The 21,943-nt window shown below is 41.8% G+C and overlaps 1 protein-coding gene across 1 annotated transcript; it reads left to right on the forward strand.

Annotated features, from left to right (window-relative positions):
• Nucleotides 1–525: 525 nt before the first annotated feature.
• Nucleotides 526–19,425, forward strand: LOC308328838 (tudor domain-containing protein 1-like; the record flags this gene model as incomplete). The annotated part of the gene is made up of 24 exons (XM_080782947.1): nucleotides 526–610; nucleotides 1,977–2,094; nucleotides 2,366–2,432; nucleotides 2,810–2,914; nucleotides 3,069–3,251; nucleotides 4,312–4,461; nucleotides 4,734–4,902; nucleotides 6,300–6,380; nucleotides 6,584–6,760; nucleotides 6,844–6,951; nucleotides 8,824–8,994; nucleotides 9,453–9,677; nucleotides 10,166–10,294; nucleotides 10,522–10,629; nucleotides 11,147–11,308; nucleotides 11,993–12,193; nucleotides 13,510–13,866; nucleotides 14,015–14,137; nucleotides 14,622–14,741; nucleotides 15,474–15,683; nucleotides 16,408–16,749; nucleotides 16,854–16,919; nucleotides 17,286–17,335; nucleotides 19,196–19,425. 24 exons carry the CDS (start codon nucleotides 526–528, stop codon nucleotides 19,247–19,249), a joined length of 3,561 nt encoding a protein of 1,186 aa, XP_080639073.1. The 3' UTR covers nucleotides 19,250–19,425.
• Nucleotides 19,426–21,943: the final 2,518 nt, after the last annotated feature.

Genomic DNA, 21,943 nt, shown 5'->3' on the forward strand with positions numbered 1-21,943 from the left:
GTTAGGTATAGAGTGAAAACATTTAGATGAATAGTAGCCTAAAATTCGTCACAGGACAGGACGGTTTGCGCTGCAACCTCGGGCCATCCGGGTCTCTATAGTTTGCATCATACACTGGTTTCAGTGGTTTGCATTATTTATTAAACACGAGAGAATATCTTCTCCGGTAAGTAGCCTAAAAAGTGAACCGTAGATTATTATTATTTCAAACATTTATTTAAATAGCTAAAAACAGGTGTTGAATTGGTTGTCTTATTTCTTATAGGCATTTTGAGTGGTTTTTGGCACACCTCAGCGTCATTGGAATGCGACACACTCATTAATTCAATTAGCTGCAGCTGTCTGCTAAGACAAGTGAAATGGGTGCAATTCAAGTCTGCCTCACATATCCTGTGAAACAACGCTTTTTGAGCCCCTGAGAATTTATTTTGGTCATGGATTTGATGACCTGTTGACCTGTAGGCTATAGGTGAATCGCAATTTATTTCAGTTCTTTTTCAAATCAACAGACTTTTTGAAAGTACCATGAGCGATTCGTTGTTATTTGTTTCCAATGTGCCCCTGCGGAAACCCACCACCCCTCCTGTCAGCCCGGACTTTCTGAGAACAGGTAAGACTCGCAACAATCGATATAGTGCCCTATATTTATACTTTTAGACACACGCACACACACACACACACACACACACACACACACACACACACACACACACACACCGAAAATAGCCGATACAATAAGCTCACGACTTGTTAACGATAACCACAATTGGACTGTTTTCTTTGTTGCAGGAGATGCCAAATCAGAGAGCAATGGACACGTATGTATCAAGTTCATATGGAACGTCAGTTAAATCCGTGCCATTGGTGTGGTCTCTTCTTGACATCATTCTTACATAAAATTCTTGATGCATAATTGATCTTTACAGCTTACAGAAATGACTGTGTCTTGGTGCAACTATTGCAGTCAACAAGGTAAGTAGCTATAGTATTAAGTACAGATAGGCCTGTATTTCAAAGGTCAAAGAAGTCCAGATGAAAGTTGTTTTAAAGCGTCCCGGCCTGGCTAAATAAGACAAATGCCTTAAAACATTATACTTGCCCTCTACAACTACAATAAAAACACTTTAAATATTGTATTTATTTCATAACTAGAGAATCTTTCACTCAATAGGTTCTGCTCCTGTCGCAAATTGTCATATGCCCAGGCATTATGGTCTAGCCCAGAGCCAATAGAGTTGCGATATTGAGCCCGGTCACATATGTTCAGTTCATTTTATATTACTGTATTGGTCTCGTCATCTCGTCTCGTGCCTATATGTCTATGCACGAATATGCACATGCACTTTCTACGACCTATCCCATAGCACTTTAACGCATGCACTTTAATGGTTATGTCACGTGTACCTTTGTACTTTGGTATCTGCTATGTGAACTGTTTGTTTATTTGTACTGTTTCATTGTTTATTGTACTGTATGCTGCAACCCAATTTGCCCTTCGGGACACTAAATGAACTTGAACATTGATGTACTTTCACAAGCCCATCCAATGCAATCCGTAAACTTCCGGTTGTCCCCATTCAATAGAAGTCTATGTACTGTAGAAGAGCCGCCATGGGACTGGCCCCATGAAGTGAACGCAGTTTGAGTTTGCGTAACTCTGTCTTACTCTATGGCTCTAATTGGGTCGTCCACTCACAGTTAACAGTCTTTGTATTGAGTTTGTGCTTGAAATGTACTGTAATTCTGCAAACTGTTAATAAAGATTTCAATCAATCAATCAAAACTCTGATCTAGCCCAGAGCCATTATGCAATCTGTGGAAACTCATCACATCAGCAAAAAAGGGAAAAATCCTTTGAATTTGTATTGTATATTTTAGCAGTACATTTTTTATGTTGACATGTCTGTCTATGTGTTGTGCTTCATGCAACTCTTTGGGAGAGCATACAGTGATCTACTGTCAATGTCATTCAACAGCGAATTTCCGATGTGTGCGCTGCAGGGATGCTTTCTACTGCTCTGTGCACTGTCAGACACAAGACTGGACAGCACATAGACACACATGTACTGCCAGCTCTCCAGTTTCAAGTGTCATGTAAGTCATCTCTGCTCTGGCTCTTCCTGTACACAACATTTCTGGTGTTGTCAAAACATTTTAACAGCGTCAAATATGAGTGTCTGTAATCAAATTCAGAAGAAATCTAGCACTGTCCTCTGCATGAGGGTTTGGTGTAAAAAGTGCTGATAGGCGGTTTAAACACAAATATTTGTAAACTAGTCTGACATAATCTGGGTGAGGTGATAATTGAGAAATGTTCTTCACATGTGCTGTTAATTGTTTAACCACACATTTGGACCACCTACAGTAAATATCCAACTGAGAGCCAAGGTTCGGCAGTGATGGGGAAGATGGTCACAACACTGCAGCCAAAGGTAAACCAGAAAAACCTAACGCATTAAAGCACAAGAACAGTCCAGCATTGTGAGCATTTCCACAAAAGACAACACTCAAAGGATTATACGGTACCATTAGTCAAGTAATGTATGTTTAGCCCATTGACTACTAATCGTATAGTTTGTTTGATATTTTTGGTTAACCCTTCTATGAACAGCAACTTCCAAAAACTTAAAACTTGCTTGACATAATGTACCCCAAAATAGTCCCTGTATGGAGTACTGCAGATTGATTTATGATGGGATATATTGAAACTGATTCAGATATTCAGGATTGATATATTGGAGAAACTTAATTTTGACAACCTTGGATGGCACTATGGTCTCTTGTTTGTCTTGTCTGGTTGTCGGTTTAGCTGAACGTGAGTGATGATTCCACCGCCCACCCAACCATGTCCCATCAGAAAACGTATCTAAAGGACCTGAAACCCAACAGCATCACCAAAGGAACAGAATTTAAGGTCTGTTAATTTCGTTTGCGATCTGCTTGTATTAACAACAGTTTTGTTGTGAAGTGTTGTGGTGCATAGTTGCATACTGTACTGTACTCAGATGACCATGAAAAAGCAGCTAGTGTATTTATCTTCATTGCACTGTGTGCACATGTGCGTGTAGGGGTTGGTGGCAGAGTTCCGCAGCCCCAGCAGGTTTTTCGTGCAGTCTCATGACCCGCAGGTTACAGAGAACCTGAAGAGCATCACTACAGAGCTGACGAAGGCTTTCAGCGATGGCCCACCTTCTACCTCATACACCCCCAACCAAGGAGAGGTGTGCGCTGTCAAGTTGGCTCTGGATGGGGTGAGATGCCAGCATTACTTTACATTCTCTCCCTCCTCGAGTCCCTCAGTTGTGTTTTTTGGCTGTGTCAACTGAGCTTAGAAATTATATTCATATGTTGGTCTTAAAAATCAGATATTTGATAATTATTGTATTTGAATATATTAATAATTAGACATATCTGTAAAAGACGGAGACCTTAACAATTATTCAGCTAATTTGCACACATATTCTCAATTATTTTTGATTGAATACTTTTTAACCAAAAAAAAAAAGTAAAAAGTACACAAAATAAATGCTAAAAGGATAACCCAAATTATAAAATGCACATAGCCAGGTGGTCCTTGATCGGATTCCAGCAGAATTGGTTAATATAGCATCAAAATCAGTTTGAACTACTTTAACCCTATGTACATCGGCTATTTACCAGCTCAGTGGCCTTGTGGTTAGTGTCCTGAGACTGGGAGGTCTCAGGACTCGGCATCAAGGGTTGGATTTGGGGTAAGTCCCTGCGACATACTAGCGTCATGTCCAGGGGGTGTACTTGTACATCAAGCTGCCTCACGCTACAGAAACAGGAGATAGGCTCCTGCCCTACGGTCTTCATTGCTCAGCAAGGCTTACTTCCCAGCAAGCCAAATGACCGTCATGATGACGTTCTGATGACGTCCTCCGGTGACATTCAGGACTAGGCCAGATCACAGCCCATATGGGGATGATCTTTACGTCATTTGCAGGACGTCTTCACCATGTTAAAATAATGTAGCTTATTCTGGGCCAGATCTGACTACCTGTAGTTATGATATGACTTAAGTGGATCTGGCCTCGATCGGACTCTCTGTGATTCATCCAGGGACATCCGTCTTAGTGGGCAGAATGTTGGTTAAAATCAGGTGATATTCTGGTCCAGATATGACTAGTCTTGGTTTGACTTGATCTGGCCACAATCAAGACGTCACTAATTCGTCCAGGTCCTGACCATGCTTGCTGGGTTACTTACATCGGCTATTTGGAAAATAGCCAATCTATGCAGTGCAACTGGTTTATTAATATACATAACTGTGTGTGCGTGCGTGTGCAGAATTGGTTCAGAGGTCTTGTGCAATCGGTGTCGGCAAACCAGAAGCCAGCCACTGTCCTCTATATTGACATTGGGAATGAGGAAACTGTTGCTGATCGACTGTTCCTGATCAAACCCCTGCCTGTCAGTCTGCAGGTCATGCCTCCATGTGTGAGTACATGAAGTATCAATGATTGTATTTATTTTTAATCTTTTAAACTGTCTTATAAATGTTTTATTCACAAAAAAAAGCATTGATGTATGGTAGGTTAAATTTGCACCATTGGTTTAAGAGTGGTGACCAAATACCCCATGGAGTGTGATTGTATAATGTATTCTGTTTTGGGTCTCAAACTAAACAGTTTGAGAATCACTGGTCTACAGCATATAAACATTAAACAGTGATTTAAGTATAATAACTAACTTTGATGGGTTTGGTTCAGGTTCTGCAGTGCCGTCTGTCTGGTGTGGTACCACTGGCTGGCAGCTGGACCAGAGAGTGTTGTATGGCTGTGAAGCAGCTGCTGTGTGAAAAGTATTTCCCAGTCTGCGTGATAGACTCATCAGAGAATGGACATGTCTTCACTGTGGACATCAAACTGTCAGCATTTGGTCAGCTCTGTTCACTTACAACTTTGTCAAACCACCTCACACTAATTTTGATTTTATTTAGAAGTCGTATAAGAAAAACTTCTTACAGACATAAAAACGTCCCTTCCATTGTGGTCCTTGGTCTTGGACCAAAAAAAGAGGGGGGAAAAAACAACGAAGAACAGTCGTTGTTTTTGTTAAATAAAAAGAATATATAAAAAATGCTAGTCTGCAGTCAACAATAGTACATACTAACAAATATGGTGCAATATGATTGAGTGTTTCAAAGCCCAGCATTTAAAATGTCTTGTTCCAGGGACATATATTATAAATATGAGAAATGTATCACTTACTGAGATTTACCAAGCGTAGTTCTTTACAGGAAATAAACCTTGCACAAAAAGTTGGGATACGTTTTATTGGTGATACGTTTTATGCTTTTGGATAGCCTGTTTATTTCCCCTTACGTCCGGGTCCAAGTGGCACCAGCTCCCGTCCGCTCATTGTAAATAGACTAAACGCGTGAATCTTTTTACAATGACGTTATTTTTCAGAAAGGAAGCCATTGAGGGTTAAAATGGGTCTTAATGCTTCCAACTCGAGTAGAATTATTAATGTTTTGTACAAGTGTCCATGACAAAAAATATATGATGTGGAGACAAAGACTACTATTATCATTATTATTGAAGGTGGTAACAGTCCATTTGCTCAGTACAATATTTCGGGGGCATATTTAATGTGTGCAGGCTTGAGTATGTTGAATCTTTTTGGCAATTATTGAGGATTTAGTTGACACAATGAAATAAAATGGCGATAGTATTCCGTGTGGGGCAGACGGCCTGTCACAGCCAGATTTGGGAGTGTCACAGCCAGATTTGGGAGAGCAGCAGCTTTGTTGTTACGAGGAAAGCGGCAAAATGAGACTTCCGTGGTTGTTTTCGTCTCAGATTTAGTCCGACGGAGCGTCACAGTATAACTCTATGGGGACACAAAAGCGACACAAAAGTAGGACCCGGAGGGCTAAAATACTGAATAGACCTCTTATCAGACAACCTCGCACTGATATGTGCCAGTATGGCAGCATTGTTGCAAGCAACGGAGAAGACCAAACACAAATTTGAAACTTTGTGCTATGTTTATTTATTACTTAATCTTACATAGCCAATTGGCGACCACACGCCTTCTTTCTATACAGTTATATTGAATACACAGTGTAGTTTAATGTTTCATTAGATTAAGGTACCACTACTCTGTTTTGATATTTATTTACAATGCAAAGTATCACCAATATTTCTTTTTTGTCAAAAGTATTGTATTTATTATGTGTAATAAGTTCTTCCACATTTACATGAGCACACATTACAACTTATTTTCTACTCCGCTCATATTAAAATGTTTCCTTCCCTTCCTCCTTGTAGGCAAACATCTGAGCACATTCCTGATAGACCAGGGGTATGCAGCACCAGCTAAGGTGACCAAAAAAACTGAACCAGACATAAGTGAGTAGACTTCAATGTGTGTGTGTGTGTGTGTGTGTGTGTGTGTGTGTGTGTAGTTACTCACTCAACATACTATATTATTAGAATTGTACAGACCGAAGTGTTTGGAACTGTAAAATTAAATATCCACTGTATTGTACATTCACAAACATTGAAGTTGAGCTTTGAGACCTATTAGGAACACTTTCCCTGTTTGTTCTCAGACTCGTTGGTGAGCGCCTCACTAGATAACTTCAAGCGCCTGTCCATTGGGAAGGATGATAATTTGGGGGCCAGGCCCCCTAAGCCCCTCACCCTATGTGTGGGAGACACCTTCTCCACTATGATCACTAACCTCCAGTCACCGCACAATATGATTTGTCAGAAGTTTGAAAACGCTGGTAAGCACACAAATGGCATATAATGTAAGATGGAGGCAGCATTTCTGTGTTAAATGGACTAAATGAAAAGTTGTGTTTTGTAGCTGCAATCCACGAGCACCAGTGTATGTTGAGGGAACACTGCAGTCAGATTCCAGCGAACCACAACTTCAGACCAGCCCCTGGCACCATGTGTTGCTCCTACTTCTCAGGTAGGTTTACAGTTTGATGGCTTTTATTGGTAGCCATCAAACTGACAAGAATTCAAGTATTAGAATTTGTGATATGTACCATACATTACAATGCAAGTTACACTTTGACTGCGTAATTAATTCATCTTAATTCCCCCTTGACTGCGGATGTTTTTCATTAACGTTTAAAGAATCACCCAATGTTGTACGTCGTTCCATTCCACCCACGGGTGCCTTTAAAATAGAGCACACGACTAGGGGTGGGTCCCGAACCTCTGGACCAAGTATGTACCGAACCGAACGTGCCTGGGTACCGGGTACCCATTACAATAATTCAATTTCGGTTCTCTCTATCGGTTCCCACGGACACGCAGTCACACGATATTTATTTATTTTCTTCTCTTAATAGACGCGCAGGGAACGGAGCTGATCTACAAGCCTACATCGTGTTGCATCAGCGACGAGTTGTGGGCTTGTGGCTTGCAGAGGCGGAGCTATCTCTTTGCTCTCTTAGTTGTCGAGGAGTCTAGAGACAGTGACACGTGCTGTGCCTGGCACTGAAGCATTGAAGCAACATCATTATTAAAGTTTCTTAAACGTAATTTTCAAGTGAAGTTTATGGGAGGAAACTTTTAAGAGAGCGGACAGGAATCTTGCGCCTTGCCTGAGTCTTCACTGCATACGTGCGCAGCACTGAATCGACATGAGACGAAAGAGAGAGAAAGCGTTGGTGCACTCACTTCGAATGCGCGCCTGTGTGTGTGTGTGTAGGGTCCAGATGCCCAGTCAGTTTAGAGCTTGCCAGTCTAACTTCGAAGAGAGGTGGCGAAAAAACAACAAAAGATAGCCTACTTTGGGCAGCCCGTGTGCATGCACATTTCTGTTAGTAGCAAACCACAGCATGCAAGCCGCCTTTGTTTTCAATGTTCCCCCAATTAGCACGTCGATTAGAAAACCCGTTCTTACCTATCAGCCGGAGATGCGCTGCCCCCCCCCTTCATTAGCGATGCTAATTTGCCCAGTCAATCGTGTGTGTGTGTGTGTGTTGATCTCAGATATGCTTTTATTTGTTATTGGTAATAGGAGAAGTAGCCTACAACAACACTATTGCCCTGGGTAAATACAGAATAGATATTATATAGATATTATATTTAAAATAATCACTATTATCCACAAATGGCTCAATAATATACTATTCATTATACATGTCTTAAATTGACATTAGACTTTTTTGTTAAATAAACGTTTGACCTCTTTAGGTTATTTTATACCATTTTGGAACCGAAATAGGGAACCGTTAAGAACCGGAATCGATAAGCAGAACCGGAATCGCAAAAATCCAAACGATACCCATCCCTACACACGACTGTCCTAGTGTCGGCAGATAATCCATGATCGATCCGTGAAAGAAAGTTATAAAAACAGAGGCGACGTATCGCACTGCGTCGTCCCATAGGATTCCATTGTGGGAACCTACAGCCATGGTAGAGTTGTTCTTTCCGGACACGTGATTCAAACCTGTGACGATTCCTGCGGAAAACGTATGATGTCTCATAAGTTATCAAAAGCTCAATAATACGAAACTCGGACGTTGTGTTTAGCAGGGAAAGACACTATCAATTATCTCGGGAAACTCTGGTTTAGCAGTTTTAAGTGTTAATCTGCAGTATGTGATTACTTAACCGTATGAACCCTAGTGTCCCTATTCTGAGTATGTCATAATTCAACGAAAATGGGCAAAGATTTTGTGAAAATGGAAGATCTATTGTACAAGGGTTTGTAGTTGGCTTGTAGATCAGTTATGATCCCTTGACACGGAAATGGAGTGGAGTAGGATGGAGTGGATTTAAAAAATGTAAATACTCAAACAAATTAAAAGTTCTTCGCCCACAGAGGACAAGCAGTGGTACAGGGCAAAGGTGCTGGCATATTCATCTGAAGAGCATGTGTGTGTTGGATACATTGACTTTGGTCCATCTGAGGAGGTGGAGCTGAGTCTCCTGCGGCCTATCAGCCAAGCTCTTTTGGCTTTGCCCCTGCAGGCCATCCCCTGTGCCCTGGCAGGTAAGCTTTACTCTGTGTGCCCTGGAAGCAATGACAGGGCTCAGTTCTCCATGTACAAAGTCTGTTCATCCTCAGGGGAAACTGTCAGCCTAAATGATATGACACATTTCATATATGACATGGAACGCATTTGAATGTTTGCTTCTCATGGTTTCCACAGTTAGTTTCTCTGATTTGTCTCCCAAGGCCATTCCCAAGGCCATTCTTAAGACCTGTCATCTATGTAAAACACATTTTTGTTGTGAGGGGCAGAAGGCGCATTCTCAGACTACCTGTCTTGTCTAGCATGTCTCTCTGCCCTTGCTTTCATTTCTCCCTACACACTCGTATCTCTGAAACAAAGCTTAGAAATGCCACACACAAAAGAAAGTGTGTGTGTGTGGTCGTTTAAGAAAAGCATACATTTAGTCTCATGCAGCGTCACATGCACACAGTCATCTTCCTGTCCTCATGTCCAGGAGTGGGTCCAGTGGACGAGTGCTGGTCTGAGGACTGTATCACGCTCCTGCGGCAGGTTGTATGCAACCGCCAGCTGCGCGTGAAGATCCTGGGGAAGCGTGATGGCACCGCCCTGGTGTCCATGATGGACGAGTTCGGCGACCCTCAAGCAGACATAGCTGAGCTGTTGCTGACCCTCGGCTATGCCTGTCCTCAGCAGCTGGATGCTGACAGCCAGACCCACAGTAAAACTTCTGGAGCACTGTTTTGTATTAAATTGAATATGTTAAGGAGGTTGGATATTATGTCAATCATACTGTATGTGTGAGGTTGACTTTTATGTCAATCGTGTACGTGTGTAAATGTGTCACATTTGCTGACAGTGTAGTTTCACAATGGCAGCTATTGGATCTCATGGTGCAGAGGAACACAGATATACACAGAGGCACAAAGTCTCACACTCAGAGCATAAGTGTTAGAATAATTGTCTTTACTGAATATTGCAGGTTACATTGAAACACAGTAGAGAAATACATTAGGTTACAGTAGGTATAAAGCAGTTCCATCTTACCAATCAACTTATGCTTTTATGCTCTCTCAACTGCAGTACTGCTGCATTGTCGTGTGCAACCGCAACTATAGAATATGCCTCGGCCACCTCTCCCAAGTCTTTGTGCATTCTTCTGAACTGAGTCTCCTACATTGACTTAGTCACATTTTGTATCCTGTGCAGCCAGCCCAGAGGTCCCACCCTCGATTTGGTGTTACTCAGAGTTTCCCAGTGATGGCCAGATGGTGGCAGTGGTGGCCAACCTGGTGGAGAACCCAGGAGACTTTTACTGCTACCTGCACAACCCTGAAGGTAAACTTTGTCTATTTTGACTCAGAGTAGGAGTGCACAGCTGACACAGTGAGCTCTGCATATATAATTATTATATTAACATGTATATATTTTCAGATTATGTAAATGTAGAAATTTGCCTTTGGTATTTAGTATACACAATACAAACAAAACACTGAAGGCCACTTTCTAGATTGCAAAATGGTGTTTTTACACTGTTGAAATGAGTGTCTGTTTGTGTATGTCAGACCCCCACAAAATGCAGAACCTAATGGAAGATTTGAAACGGCACTGTGAGGCGGATACCGCTCCCTTCAGGCCCATAGTGGGAGAGCCGTGCTGCGCTATGTTTTCTGGTGAGACAAGTTGGAGACCCAACACTTTAACCTCATGGTGGGGAATGCCATGCAGTAAATATCCTCTAGTCGGATTTGAACCCGGACAGCTGCATTTATTTCTACAATTCCAATGTACAAACTATTTATATTGTTCATGCGGCTGTGAAGTCTTAAGTCGAACTGCGTAAATCTTTTAAATATTTGATATTTCATTGAAGCTCACGTTTCAACAGTGAAATGTGTGCCCTTGAATTTACCATAACAACCCCGCCCCCAAGGATATTCATGCACATCAGTATTTAATGTTTCTCTGCCCAACATCACCAGCCAAAAGTGGGATGTGAAGTCCCTAGTTCGATTCCCATATGTCTCATCTCTCTCTCTCTATCTTTCATCTCTCTCTCTCTATCTTTGTCAAATAAAGACTTCTAACCCTAACCCCAAGACAATTCTAAATGTGACCAACCTAAATGTTGAAGTCTGAAATCAGTTTAAAATAACTGTTGGTATCTAATATTGGGGTGTGTGGGTGTAGGTGTATGGTATCGGGCTATGGTCCAGAGTGTGTTTGAGGAAAAGGCAGAGGTACTATTTGTGGACTATGGGAACAGCAGCCAGGTGGAAATCCGTCACCTCCGAACCATCACTCCACAACTCCTCACGCTGCCGATCCAGGCCATTCACTGCTGCCTCGCAGGTATGCTCTGTGCATGTGTGTTTACATTAGCCTTGCATTGTTAACAAACATTTGTAAATCGTGCTGGAAAAGAAAATTACATTTGAAATCTTCCTTTACTACATCGTAAAACTGATCTCTCTCTCTAGAAGCATAATATTCTAAACGAGATGCATGATGAAGTCAGAAATTAGAACAGAACATTGCCGTTATGATCAATCTGCGTGGATGCAGTGTAGATTCAGAATAAATAAAGAAGTTAGTCGGCCTGTAAACAAGGAAGTGACTGGCTGTGTGCGCAGCAAAACGGCTCCGGGAGCGCTGAGCAAGGTGTTGCCTAGTAACGGTCGCTGTCAAAAAATGGATTTATATCGATATAAAAGTTCCCAGGCACCCGCGTTTTTATTTGATGGGATGCCTGGACATGTCTTTATCGTCATAAGTGTTAAACTGTATCTTTTTGCGTTCTACAGTGGTCTCCCTAATCTGTCTTTGTCGTTTCTTATCTCTTTCTGAAAAGACAAGCTTACGCAAAAACAAACCATACCTACTTCTTTACGTCTGTAAACTAGTAGCGATGTGACAATACATTTGATTCTTCTACACAGATGGCTTGCTTACTACAGAGGACCGCCGTAAACAGGCAAACGTGTGTGTGTGTGTGTGTGTGTGTGTGTGTGTGTGTGTGCGCTCGCGCATGTCTAGGCATGCTGCCAGTGGGCTCTGGGTGGAGCATTGAGACCATTTCAAGGTTCCAGACTCTCATGGGGATGTCGGATCTGAAGGTGCGTGTGACCTCTAAAGTTGGGGATGTCTACGAGGTGGAGCTTGAGAGCGGAGGACAGAGTGTGACGTCTACCCTGCAGCTCGAGGAGCAGCTGGCCACAAATGCAGCCACTCGGCAAGGTTTGAGTCACAATAAGACATCTTCACGAGATTGTAGGCAGCCGCGAATAGGCCAATAAAAGGCAAATAACTACAAAAGACTGCAAAAGAATCACAAATGTGCGTGCATGTGCACGGGTCCGACGCATGCACGTGCGCTGCATGAACTACTAGTGTTGAGGCTGTGTATGTATGCATGTCAATGAATACACATACTATCATTGTCCAATCCCAACACAAAGCTTTATACAGTCAATATCTGACATGGTGCACTTGAATGACTGGGATATGTGATAATCAATTTCAGATAGTCAATGGGGAGCAGGTCACCTTTCTCCCTTCAGGGTGAAGGAAGTTTAGATTTTGGAGTTTATTATCTTTGCCCATGAAGCTTTCAGAAGGTTCCCCTTCCATGACCATCACCATTCTATCATCTCAGAAATTTTTGACATCTGAAACATTTTCTAAATATGAATTTAAGCACATGCTACTTGTGTCTCATTTGACTTCAGTCATGCTAGTGTTAAGCAATATTACACGAGAGGGTGTGCATTACCATTCATGGCAGTTAACACACATCCTCAAGTGTAATATTGTGATTATACCACAGTTACCCTTATAACTAAGATACGATAAATCGATCAAACAATCTGACCTAAAATGTCCTGTGTAATGATTATCACCACGGACGGCACTCATAGCTTCAGAGATAACGGCCAAAGAAGATCCTACTTTTAATGGGACCCTATGGGGTGTGTGCGCACGTATCCTGGTGCTGGGGGTATGCAAGGCGTTGCCTAGCAACAGGGCCAGTGAAGTTGATTTTCAGCAAAACTGTTTCCTTTTTGATATAAAGCTTTATGTACGAGATATCTCGTACTTTGCATACAAGTGGGGTAGAGGGAAAGTATGAGATTAGGCATACAAAGAATGAATAAAGACATTAATAAATTGACACAAAATGAACAACAAAACAAAGGAATTCATTGCTCACGGTAGTGATAGTCTTTCATTCATTTATGCCAGATATGTTCAGTGCAACGCAGTAACCTTGGGAAACAAAGTGTTGATAAAATAGAATACATATTTATTTACTGCATTTCTCGCTTGACATGTTTCCAAAAAACATTCTTGAGTGCAATGTTTAGCTGTAAATGACATCCTTAACGGTCTTACTAGTTGATAGTGTCTCCCTTTATATGCTGCATATTCTTTTCTAGCCTTTTGACTATCATATCAAGATAGTCAAATATTTTGATATCAGCCAGTGCAGCCTTTAAGACTTTTAGAAGTAATAATTCTACATCTATAGATTCAGATTATGTTTTTTGACACAGAGAATTGTAGCAGCAGTGTTTCTGAGGCTCGAGAGACCAGCCAGGACCTTGTTCCACCCATCACCGAGGATGCAGCCCCGCCCCTTGTTCCACCCATCAGCGAGGATGCAGCCCCGCCCCTTGTTCCACCCATAACCAAGGATGCAGCCCCGCCCCTTGTTCCACCCATCAGCGAGGATGCAGCCCCGCCCCTTGTTCCACCCATAACCAAGGATGCAGCCCCGCCCCTTGTTCCACCCATCAGCGAGGATGCAGCCCCGCCCCTTGTTCCACCCATAACCAAGGATGCAGCCCCGCCCCTTGTTCCACCCATCAGCGAGGATGCAGCCCCGCCCCTTGCAGTAACATTACCACCAGGTTGCCCACTAATCAAACCTTATTCGTATAGCATCACAATTGGACATACAATATGTAGCCTTCCCAAAACGTGTGTGTGAGGGAACTTCTGTGACTGACGTATGTAGTACAAATATAACTGGTGCACTGTGTTGTTGTTGTTGTGTAGATGTGCCAGCAGGTTGTTTTCCAGTAGACTGGAGGGCAGGAGAGCTGCCTCAGAACGAAACCTTCCAGCCCAGAGTGGCTGCCATCATCAGTCCCTCTTTATTCTACCTTCACACCACCAAGAGTGAGAACACACCCTCGCCTCTACCCTATCACCTTTCACTCGGACTCACTGTGATTTTGTTGTGACCCTGACTCCGGTTGTAACACATTCACTCACTCGTCCATCTTATCCTACTACAGATATTGCCTAATTGCAAGCATGGGAGGGCCTTCTTCTTAAAAAGAAAACACCATATCAACCAAGAATTAAGTTAGCCCAGATTGTTGTAGTAGAGCATCACAGGAGGAGAGCCACACTGCCAAATACAATTGTCGTTATTTGGTTGTAAATAATTTGTCAGATTAAGTAACTGGATAGAAAATAACTTACATGAAGATGTAAGTTCAGACAACAGAACATTATTAGTTGAATCAAATTAGTGCTTTAACATTGTTCACTGTATTTGTTTTCCTCCTTATTCTCGTTGTGGTAACATATCGTTTTATATATTTTGGTTGCGTTTATAGTTTATTTTCCTGTAGTAAAATGTCTTTGTTGTGTTCAGTGGGGGTGGAGGAACTCCAAAAAATGATGATGGATCTGGAAGTGTACGGGAGCACCAACCAGGACTTCTGTCTGAGTCAAACTCCAGCTGTTGGGGCAGCTTGCTGTGCACGGTCCTCTGGTAGGAAACTACTACTATTCCACCACACCCATGTAAGGTTGTTAATGTCAATGAGTTGGGAACATTTTATTTTCTAGGGCCTGCAATACGGCAAACATCTAACGGCTCATCTAAATGATACTTTATTCATGCACATGAATGTATTGTACACTCTGTCCAGGTAATTGGAATTTTCTAAAAGCGTAGAAGGCAGTTTGTAAGTATTTGTTAATTATTTACACTGAATAGCTTATTTGTGTATTTTTTATCGCAGTCCATCTGTTACTCCACAAGTATTGCATAGTAGTGTATGTTTCTGTAATGGAGGGAGCTGTGTGTGAACCATTTTTCTACCAACCTATATTCCTCTTGCGTTCTGAGACATTTTGAAAGGAAAGGCTTTAGGAGTGGCATCTATGTAATGCTGGTATAATGCCTTCTATCCTATAAATTACTAATGCAATCAGTCTTCTATCCTATAAATTATCAATGCAATCACTCTTCTGTGAATAGAAGAGTGACAGTCCACCTGCAATAACCTTTCTACAAGCTCACAACGTGTCACAGCGCAATATGTTGTGAGCTTGTAAATCGGCTATTTTGAATTAATTGTAGTTTAGATTGGGCACTGTGATTGTATGGTTGCGTTGAGGCATGGGTTTGGTGTGGTTAAGAATGGGGTAGGATCTGGTGAGGGTATTCATTTAAGGACTGGAATTTTAACTCTGCCTTCCCTTTTTTTTTCCATCTCAGGTGATAAGAACTGGTACAGGGCGGTGGTCCTGGAGGCAGGAGAGAGTGAGGTCACCGTCCTGTATGCTGACCACGGCAACACAGAGACCCTTCCCTACACCAGCATCCTGCCTATACCCTCACACCTTCTGACGGTCCCCTTCTACGTCACTCGATGTGCACTAACTGGCAGCTATGAGGGTGCTGCTATATATTTTGGCAGCTATGACGGTGCTGCTATATATATATCTTTTTTTTAAAGTGTAAATGTGTAACCATTAATCTATCGATTATTTTTCAATTACTTTAATATGAGATTATATACTTTAACCATAAAATGGCGAAAAATAACATGATTGATATAATTAATAATATATAATAATAATAATAAAAACGATACTTACTGTACCATATTTAAAGAATGGAAAATTGATATAATGTAGGCACAATCATTCCTGTGATTCCTTCAAAATAGGAGCTCTGGGGTGCCGTAAAGACATGGCCGCTTTTAACGGAGAAATATTTTACTAGCTTACCTTGCTCTCGATTCTATTATATCGCTAAAAGCTCCAAAGCGTTCATATTTTAAACGAGAGGCGGACGAGGAGCAGAAATTAAGCGTGTAGTATGTCCATCAGATCAAAACCACGGAGAGCGCCCTAGATGAGCAGATACAAGGCATTATTTCTGCCGCGCTAACAGGCTAGTGAACGGGAAGCTAATATGAGCGAAGCGTACGGTGGCCTTAGAGGCTCACTCAAAAATAAACAATTCAAAATATTATTCTCTCGCCTGATATCATTGAGTATGCGCTAGGACGTGTCCTATGCATCAGTCAATTGGATTCCCTATGACGTGTGGACACTTCATATGAACGGAACCTGTTAAGCTCAATTTATGCTTGTATAAATTATACAAAGTATATAAATTACGCGTCATCCTCTCAACCATGCAGGTAAGGAGCTTGTTCCCCTCCCGGCAGAGGAGTTGGCACTGTTTAAAACCCTGCTCTCTGAAGATGTCAGTGCCGCCGTCGAGTACAGTGACAACTTGATACACCTTCTGTCTGTAACCCTGCCTGCCCACAGAGGTGGGGGACCGCTCAACACATTTACACTGAACAGATTACAGCCACAGACAACAACTCCCAGAACTGACCATGCCCTCGAATCCCAACACACCGATGCCAGTGCATCTGGGGCAAGCCAGATGCCTTCAGCCACACCCGTAGAGCTGGAACAACCAACCGGCAACACAGATGCCACCGGGACAATGCCAGATGCTGCTGTGGTCAACGGTTGGTCAAGTCAAAACTTACCCATCAATCTTCAAATCTATTAAATTCAGTGCAGTCAATCAGAATTCAGTTACAACTTAAATCAATTTGTGATTTGTTTTCAGATAATGCTGCACAGAAGGTGGCTGACCAAATAACGGTTCCACACAGTCCTCATACACAGAGTAACGGTATGTCTTCTCTAAAAGAAGTGTTGAGTGCATTTAAACTCTGCTTATACTTGGTGAACTTTTGACATGATATGGGCATAATGGTCTTGAAAAACTACCACATGCATACACATTTATTAATACAGAACCTACACACACATTATTTAACCAAGCGTGTGTGTGCATTATACTTAGATTGCATTAGATAGATGACTGTTTTGTTTCGCTATTTTTCTTGATGCACAGTCGAGGAGCCGAAACCCAGTAATTGTACTCTTGTGTACCTGTCTGGATATGATATCTAACGATAAAACTCTTGAAGTGTTGACGTTCACAATGTTGAATTACACATGCTAAAAAGCCTGTTACTTGATTTGTGGCCTGTAGGTGTTGAGATGCAACAAGAAGTCTGCTGCTGTGTGGAGATGAAGACAAAGGTCAGAGCTGCTTTCTGTTCATGAATTGATCCTGCTCACTGCTCTTGCAATGCATTACTTTTCAGAGATGTTCCAATACAGTTTTCCTTCCTGATACCTGAATTTGCAGCCAGTACAAAGTACAGCTCCAAACCAGTGCATTAAAGAAATGTTATATCATACAAGGAGGTAACGCGGCACAAAGCAGGTTATCGCTTGCGGTGCATGTGTTAGACATACTGTACCAACCGACACACCATGAGTCAGACACCCTAACCACACAGGAAGCTACAGGTGATTTTTAATGTTTGTCAATGGCGTTTACAAAACAAACATTGAACTAAAGACGCCATAATCTAACTCATTATGTCATATTGTCTCTTTATTGTTAATGGCGTTTAATGTTTGTGTGGGCTCCGTTTGTTTTATATCACCTAATCAACAATAATGACCGTAGGACAGTTGGTATGTCTAGCCAACGTATACCACGTTCAAGTTTCCATACAAAGCATTGGCCAAGTTATTGCATGGGTGAAATGGACTCTCTCCTCCCTCTCTGATCGAACATTATCCCTCGTCGACCTTCTCCTGCCCTTTCTCTCCATCAACTGATTTGTGTTGACATTAACCGTTGTCTAACAACACTGGTATGCACTGACATCAGGCATGTCCAGGGCCAGGTCATATATGGCATAACTGCGTTCCCACCACATACACCTCCCGCCACAATTTGAACTTTAGTTTTCACCCCGTCCGTGAGTCTGTGTACGAATATAGAAAAACATGATAAATTGTTTAGTTGTAAATGTTCTGATGGAATATATTTATTGCTCCAAAATCACATTTATCATACAAATTAATTGTTCAGTGAAAATGTGCTCTGTATCAGAACACGTATCCTTTCTGAAACAACCCGTTTGTCAGAGCCTAGAATGGGTACTTGATTGACAGTCATTGACTTAAACAATCCTCTTAAAATGTTGATTTGGATGTTTTAAAGGACCACTTAACCACTTTTTTTTACCTATCTTCATATAATTGGTCCTCACTAATGTTCATGGTAAAATACCATTTGTTTATTATCGGTCTGTGTCTCATAGGAGGGCAGTTCGGAAACCTGTCCACCAGTGTCTTCATCGTTGGGCAGATTTTTTTTTAAATAGATTTAGATTTTTATTATCGTGAGAATGATTGCTTCCATTTTCGCATTGCAATTTTTCAGGAATAGAAAGCCTGCAGTTTCTATTTGCTTGGATTCGCCATCAATGTCACTGGTGGACGGGTTTCTGTACTGCCCACAGCCCTCTTATGAGACACAGACTTAGTAGAAAGAAATGGTGCTATTTTTATCATGATTAGTGAGGACCAATTATATGAAGATGGTGGTGAAGTGGTCCTTTAACTAACTGAATACAATTATTTAAATTTTTGTTGATTGTCTATTGGAGCATATGAAGACTTCAAGGATTTCAGCACAAATCTTAAATTTACTACACATTTCCCAAAGACTAGCATGCATGTTTTTGTGCATGATTTGTTTTGATAGCATGTATCACAATTTGTGCTGAAATTCTTGGTCTTCATATGCTCCATTAGAGACACTAGCCCTTACCCCCCCCCCCCCTTGTGGCCGTTGGGGGTACTGCGCCCGGGTGCGTTTGTAATTGAAAAAAGGGCTTCGTTACGCCCTCCATATGGTCAATGTCTGTGATAAGTGGGAGTGATTGGTGCAGGCAGTAAGGAGCTACGGCGATGTTTCTGACACACACACACACACACACGGACACACAGACAGACATTGTTAGAATTATAGTATGATGATGGACTCAATACATCGTATTGTTCCAAACTAAGGACTGTTTTATCCGTGTTCTTCCTCAGATGGCTCATCTGGAACAGATGCTGGAGTTGCTACTCACACGAATGGAGAAGTAGTAACAAGTTCAGGTGTTCAAATATTTGTTTATTTAGAATGTACCCTCGAGATTTAGATTTCAATAAGAATTTAATTTATTTTACATTTATAATAATGTATAGACACTCTGTGTTCATTTAACAATACAATATTAAGACAACATCTTACCCTGATAATATATGTTAGGACTGTAGGTGACAGTATTTGGTTACTGTAGGCTACCTTATTTGCATTGTTAAAAAAAATATATATATATGTAGATACACACTGTAGGACAGTGCCAGAACTCCAGTGTGTTCTGTTCAGGTAGTAGAGCCTGTGTGACCATGTTTAATTTTTATTTATTTCTGCATTAAAATTTTGGTTTGGAATAATATATTGAGTAGATGTATTGTGTGAACTGGATCATAATGCCCCTAGCTTGTGGTACAATATTGTGAAATCAGTTAACACTTATCTCCTACAAAAGGAAAAAAAGTAATTTCACAGGTGTGTTGTAGTCAATCTGCTACAGAAACTCCACCCAATGGTGCCCTTAAGTTATACAATATAAAACTGTCAAGTATTTGCTGATGCAGACCTACAGTACTCTTCTATAATTCGTAGTTAAAACCCTACTGTGAAGTACAGGTAGCCTACAGAATTATTTTAGGATTTTTTTTTTCAAAGTCTGTTTCCATGATGAGAAACAAATGGATGAGAAGCATAGAGAAGGAAAATGACTTGATGCTCCTCTATTAGACACATAGTTTACTCCGGGAGGCATACTATGGTCCGGAGCATTGGTCCCAGGTGCTCTGGGTGTCGGGAGAGGGTTGGGGTTAGGTTTAGTTGTGCTGCCCCGTGGGAGGTGAGCATTGGTCCGAGGTGCTCTGGGTGTCGGGAGAGGGTTGGGGTTGGGTTTAGTTGTGCTGCCCCGTGGGAGGTCAGGGTGAGGGAGAGGGTTGGGGTTAAGTTTAGTTGTGCTGCCCCGTGGGAGTTTAGGGTTAGGGAGAGGGTTGGGGTTAGGTTTAGTTGTGCTGCCCCGTGGGAGGTTAGGGTTAGGGAGAGGGTTGGGGTTAGGTTTAGTTGTGCTGCCCCGTGGGAGGTGAGCATTGGTCCGAGGTGCTCTGGGTGTCGGGAGAGGGTTGGGGTTGGGTTTAGTTGTGCTGCCCCGTGGGAGGTCAGGGTGAGGGAGAGGGTTGGGGTTAGGTTTAGTTGTGCTGCCCCGTGGGAGGTTAGGGAGAGGGTTGGGGTTAAGTTTAGTTGTGCTGCCCTGTGGGAGGTTAGGGAGAGGGTTGGGGTTAAGTTTAGTTGTGCTGCCCCGTGGGAGGTTAGGGTTAGGGAGAGGGTTAGGTTTAGTTGTGCTGCCCCGTGGGAGGTTAGGGTTAGGGAGAGGGTTGGGGTTAGGTTTAGTTGTGCTGCCCCGTGGGAGGTTAGGGTTTGAGGTAGGTTGTCGTTCGGACCAATGCTCCGTCGGACTAAACGCATGAACCCGTTTACTATGTTGGCCTACATTCCTCTGCCAAAGGCTGTTGTTGCAGACTGATTGTTTAGCCATGGTATTGTTGTCAGGTGTCCGGTAGCACCAGTCTCTCCCTTCACAAACACCTTTCTTCTCAAATCCTTCCTCGGTATACTGTAAGCTAGTTGTGGACAATGGATTGGTGAAAATGCAACAAAGGGATTTTTTTTGCATCCTAAAATTGCAGATTATTGATAATGGACCCATCTGTGGACCTTTCTGGGGTCCCATTGACGCACCACTGTACTCGGCACTTACTGTAATTTGGTGCTATTTAATTTACTTTGTTTGCACTGTTTGCATAACACTTTAGAAGATTTAGAATTGTGTTTCTTTCAGATATATTTTATACATGAATATAACCATACTAGATGAAATGGGAGTTAAACGCTGCAATTTGTAAAAATATGACTCCTAACGTCGTTGAAGCGGGACTCATAAAATGTCCATGGGACCCAAACTACAAATGGGTCCGACCCACTGTTTGGGACAGTAGAGTATCTCAGAACATTGTCTGATTGAAAAAGAAAACCTTCAATGATGTCAGTTGATATTTAACCATGCAGCCATGATTCCAACAAGAGCCATTATAAGGCTTGTTCTGTTTTATTTGATGTGGTTGACGTTGTCCTATACTGTATGCAGCTGTAATGTACAGTATGTTGTGACAGTTGATCTGACACTTGACATTGACCGCACACAAGTTATATGACTACAGAGTGATAAAATGTACAATGTGAGGATAACCTACTGTATGTATTTGACCATTTTGACAATGGGCTATCCTTAGGGATGTTTTATTGGCTCAACACTCAAATAAATACTAGTCGTCGGTATAAAACACTTAATACTTATGGAAGTGAACAGTTACCTTTCCTTATTTAATAAAGTAAAGACAAGACGAGTTGGTCTGTCTGTCACAACCAGCTAAAATATGAGTATGTTTCAGGAATGAGACGGACAGCAAATTATGGGAAGAACAGGATGCTCCATTTAGAAATGTCATGTTTTCTTTTAATCCATTGATTTTTAAGTATATAAAAAATGTCAAATCTATACAGATTTCAGGTCTAAAACCTGGAAATACAAAAGTACTGTGCTTCAATATGTAAAAGTAGCAGAAAAGGTAATTGACAATGGGTGTTCATTCAGCTGTGACTTACAGTATATGTTTATCCTTCTGGTGCCGTTTCATTCTAGAATGACACAT

Source organism: Protomyctophum bolini (assembly GCF_963924005.1).
Source record: "Protomyctophum bolini genome assembly, chromosome: 14".
NCBI lineage: Eukaryota > Metazoa > Chordata > Actinopteri > Myctophiformes > Myctophidae > Protomyctophum > Protomyctophum bolini.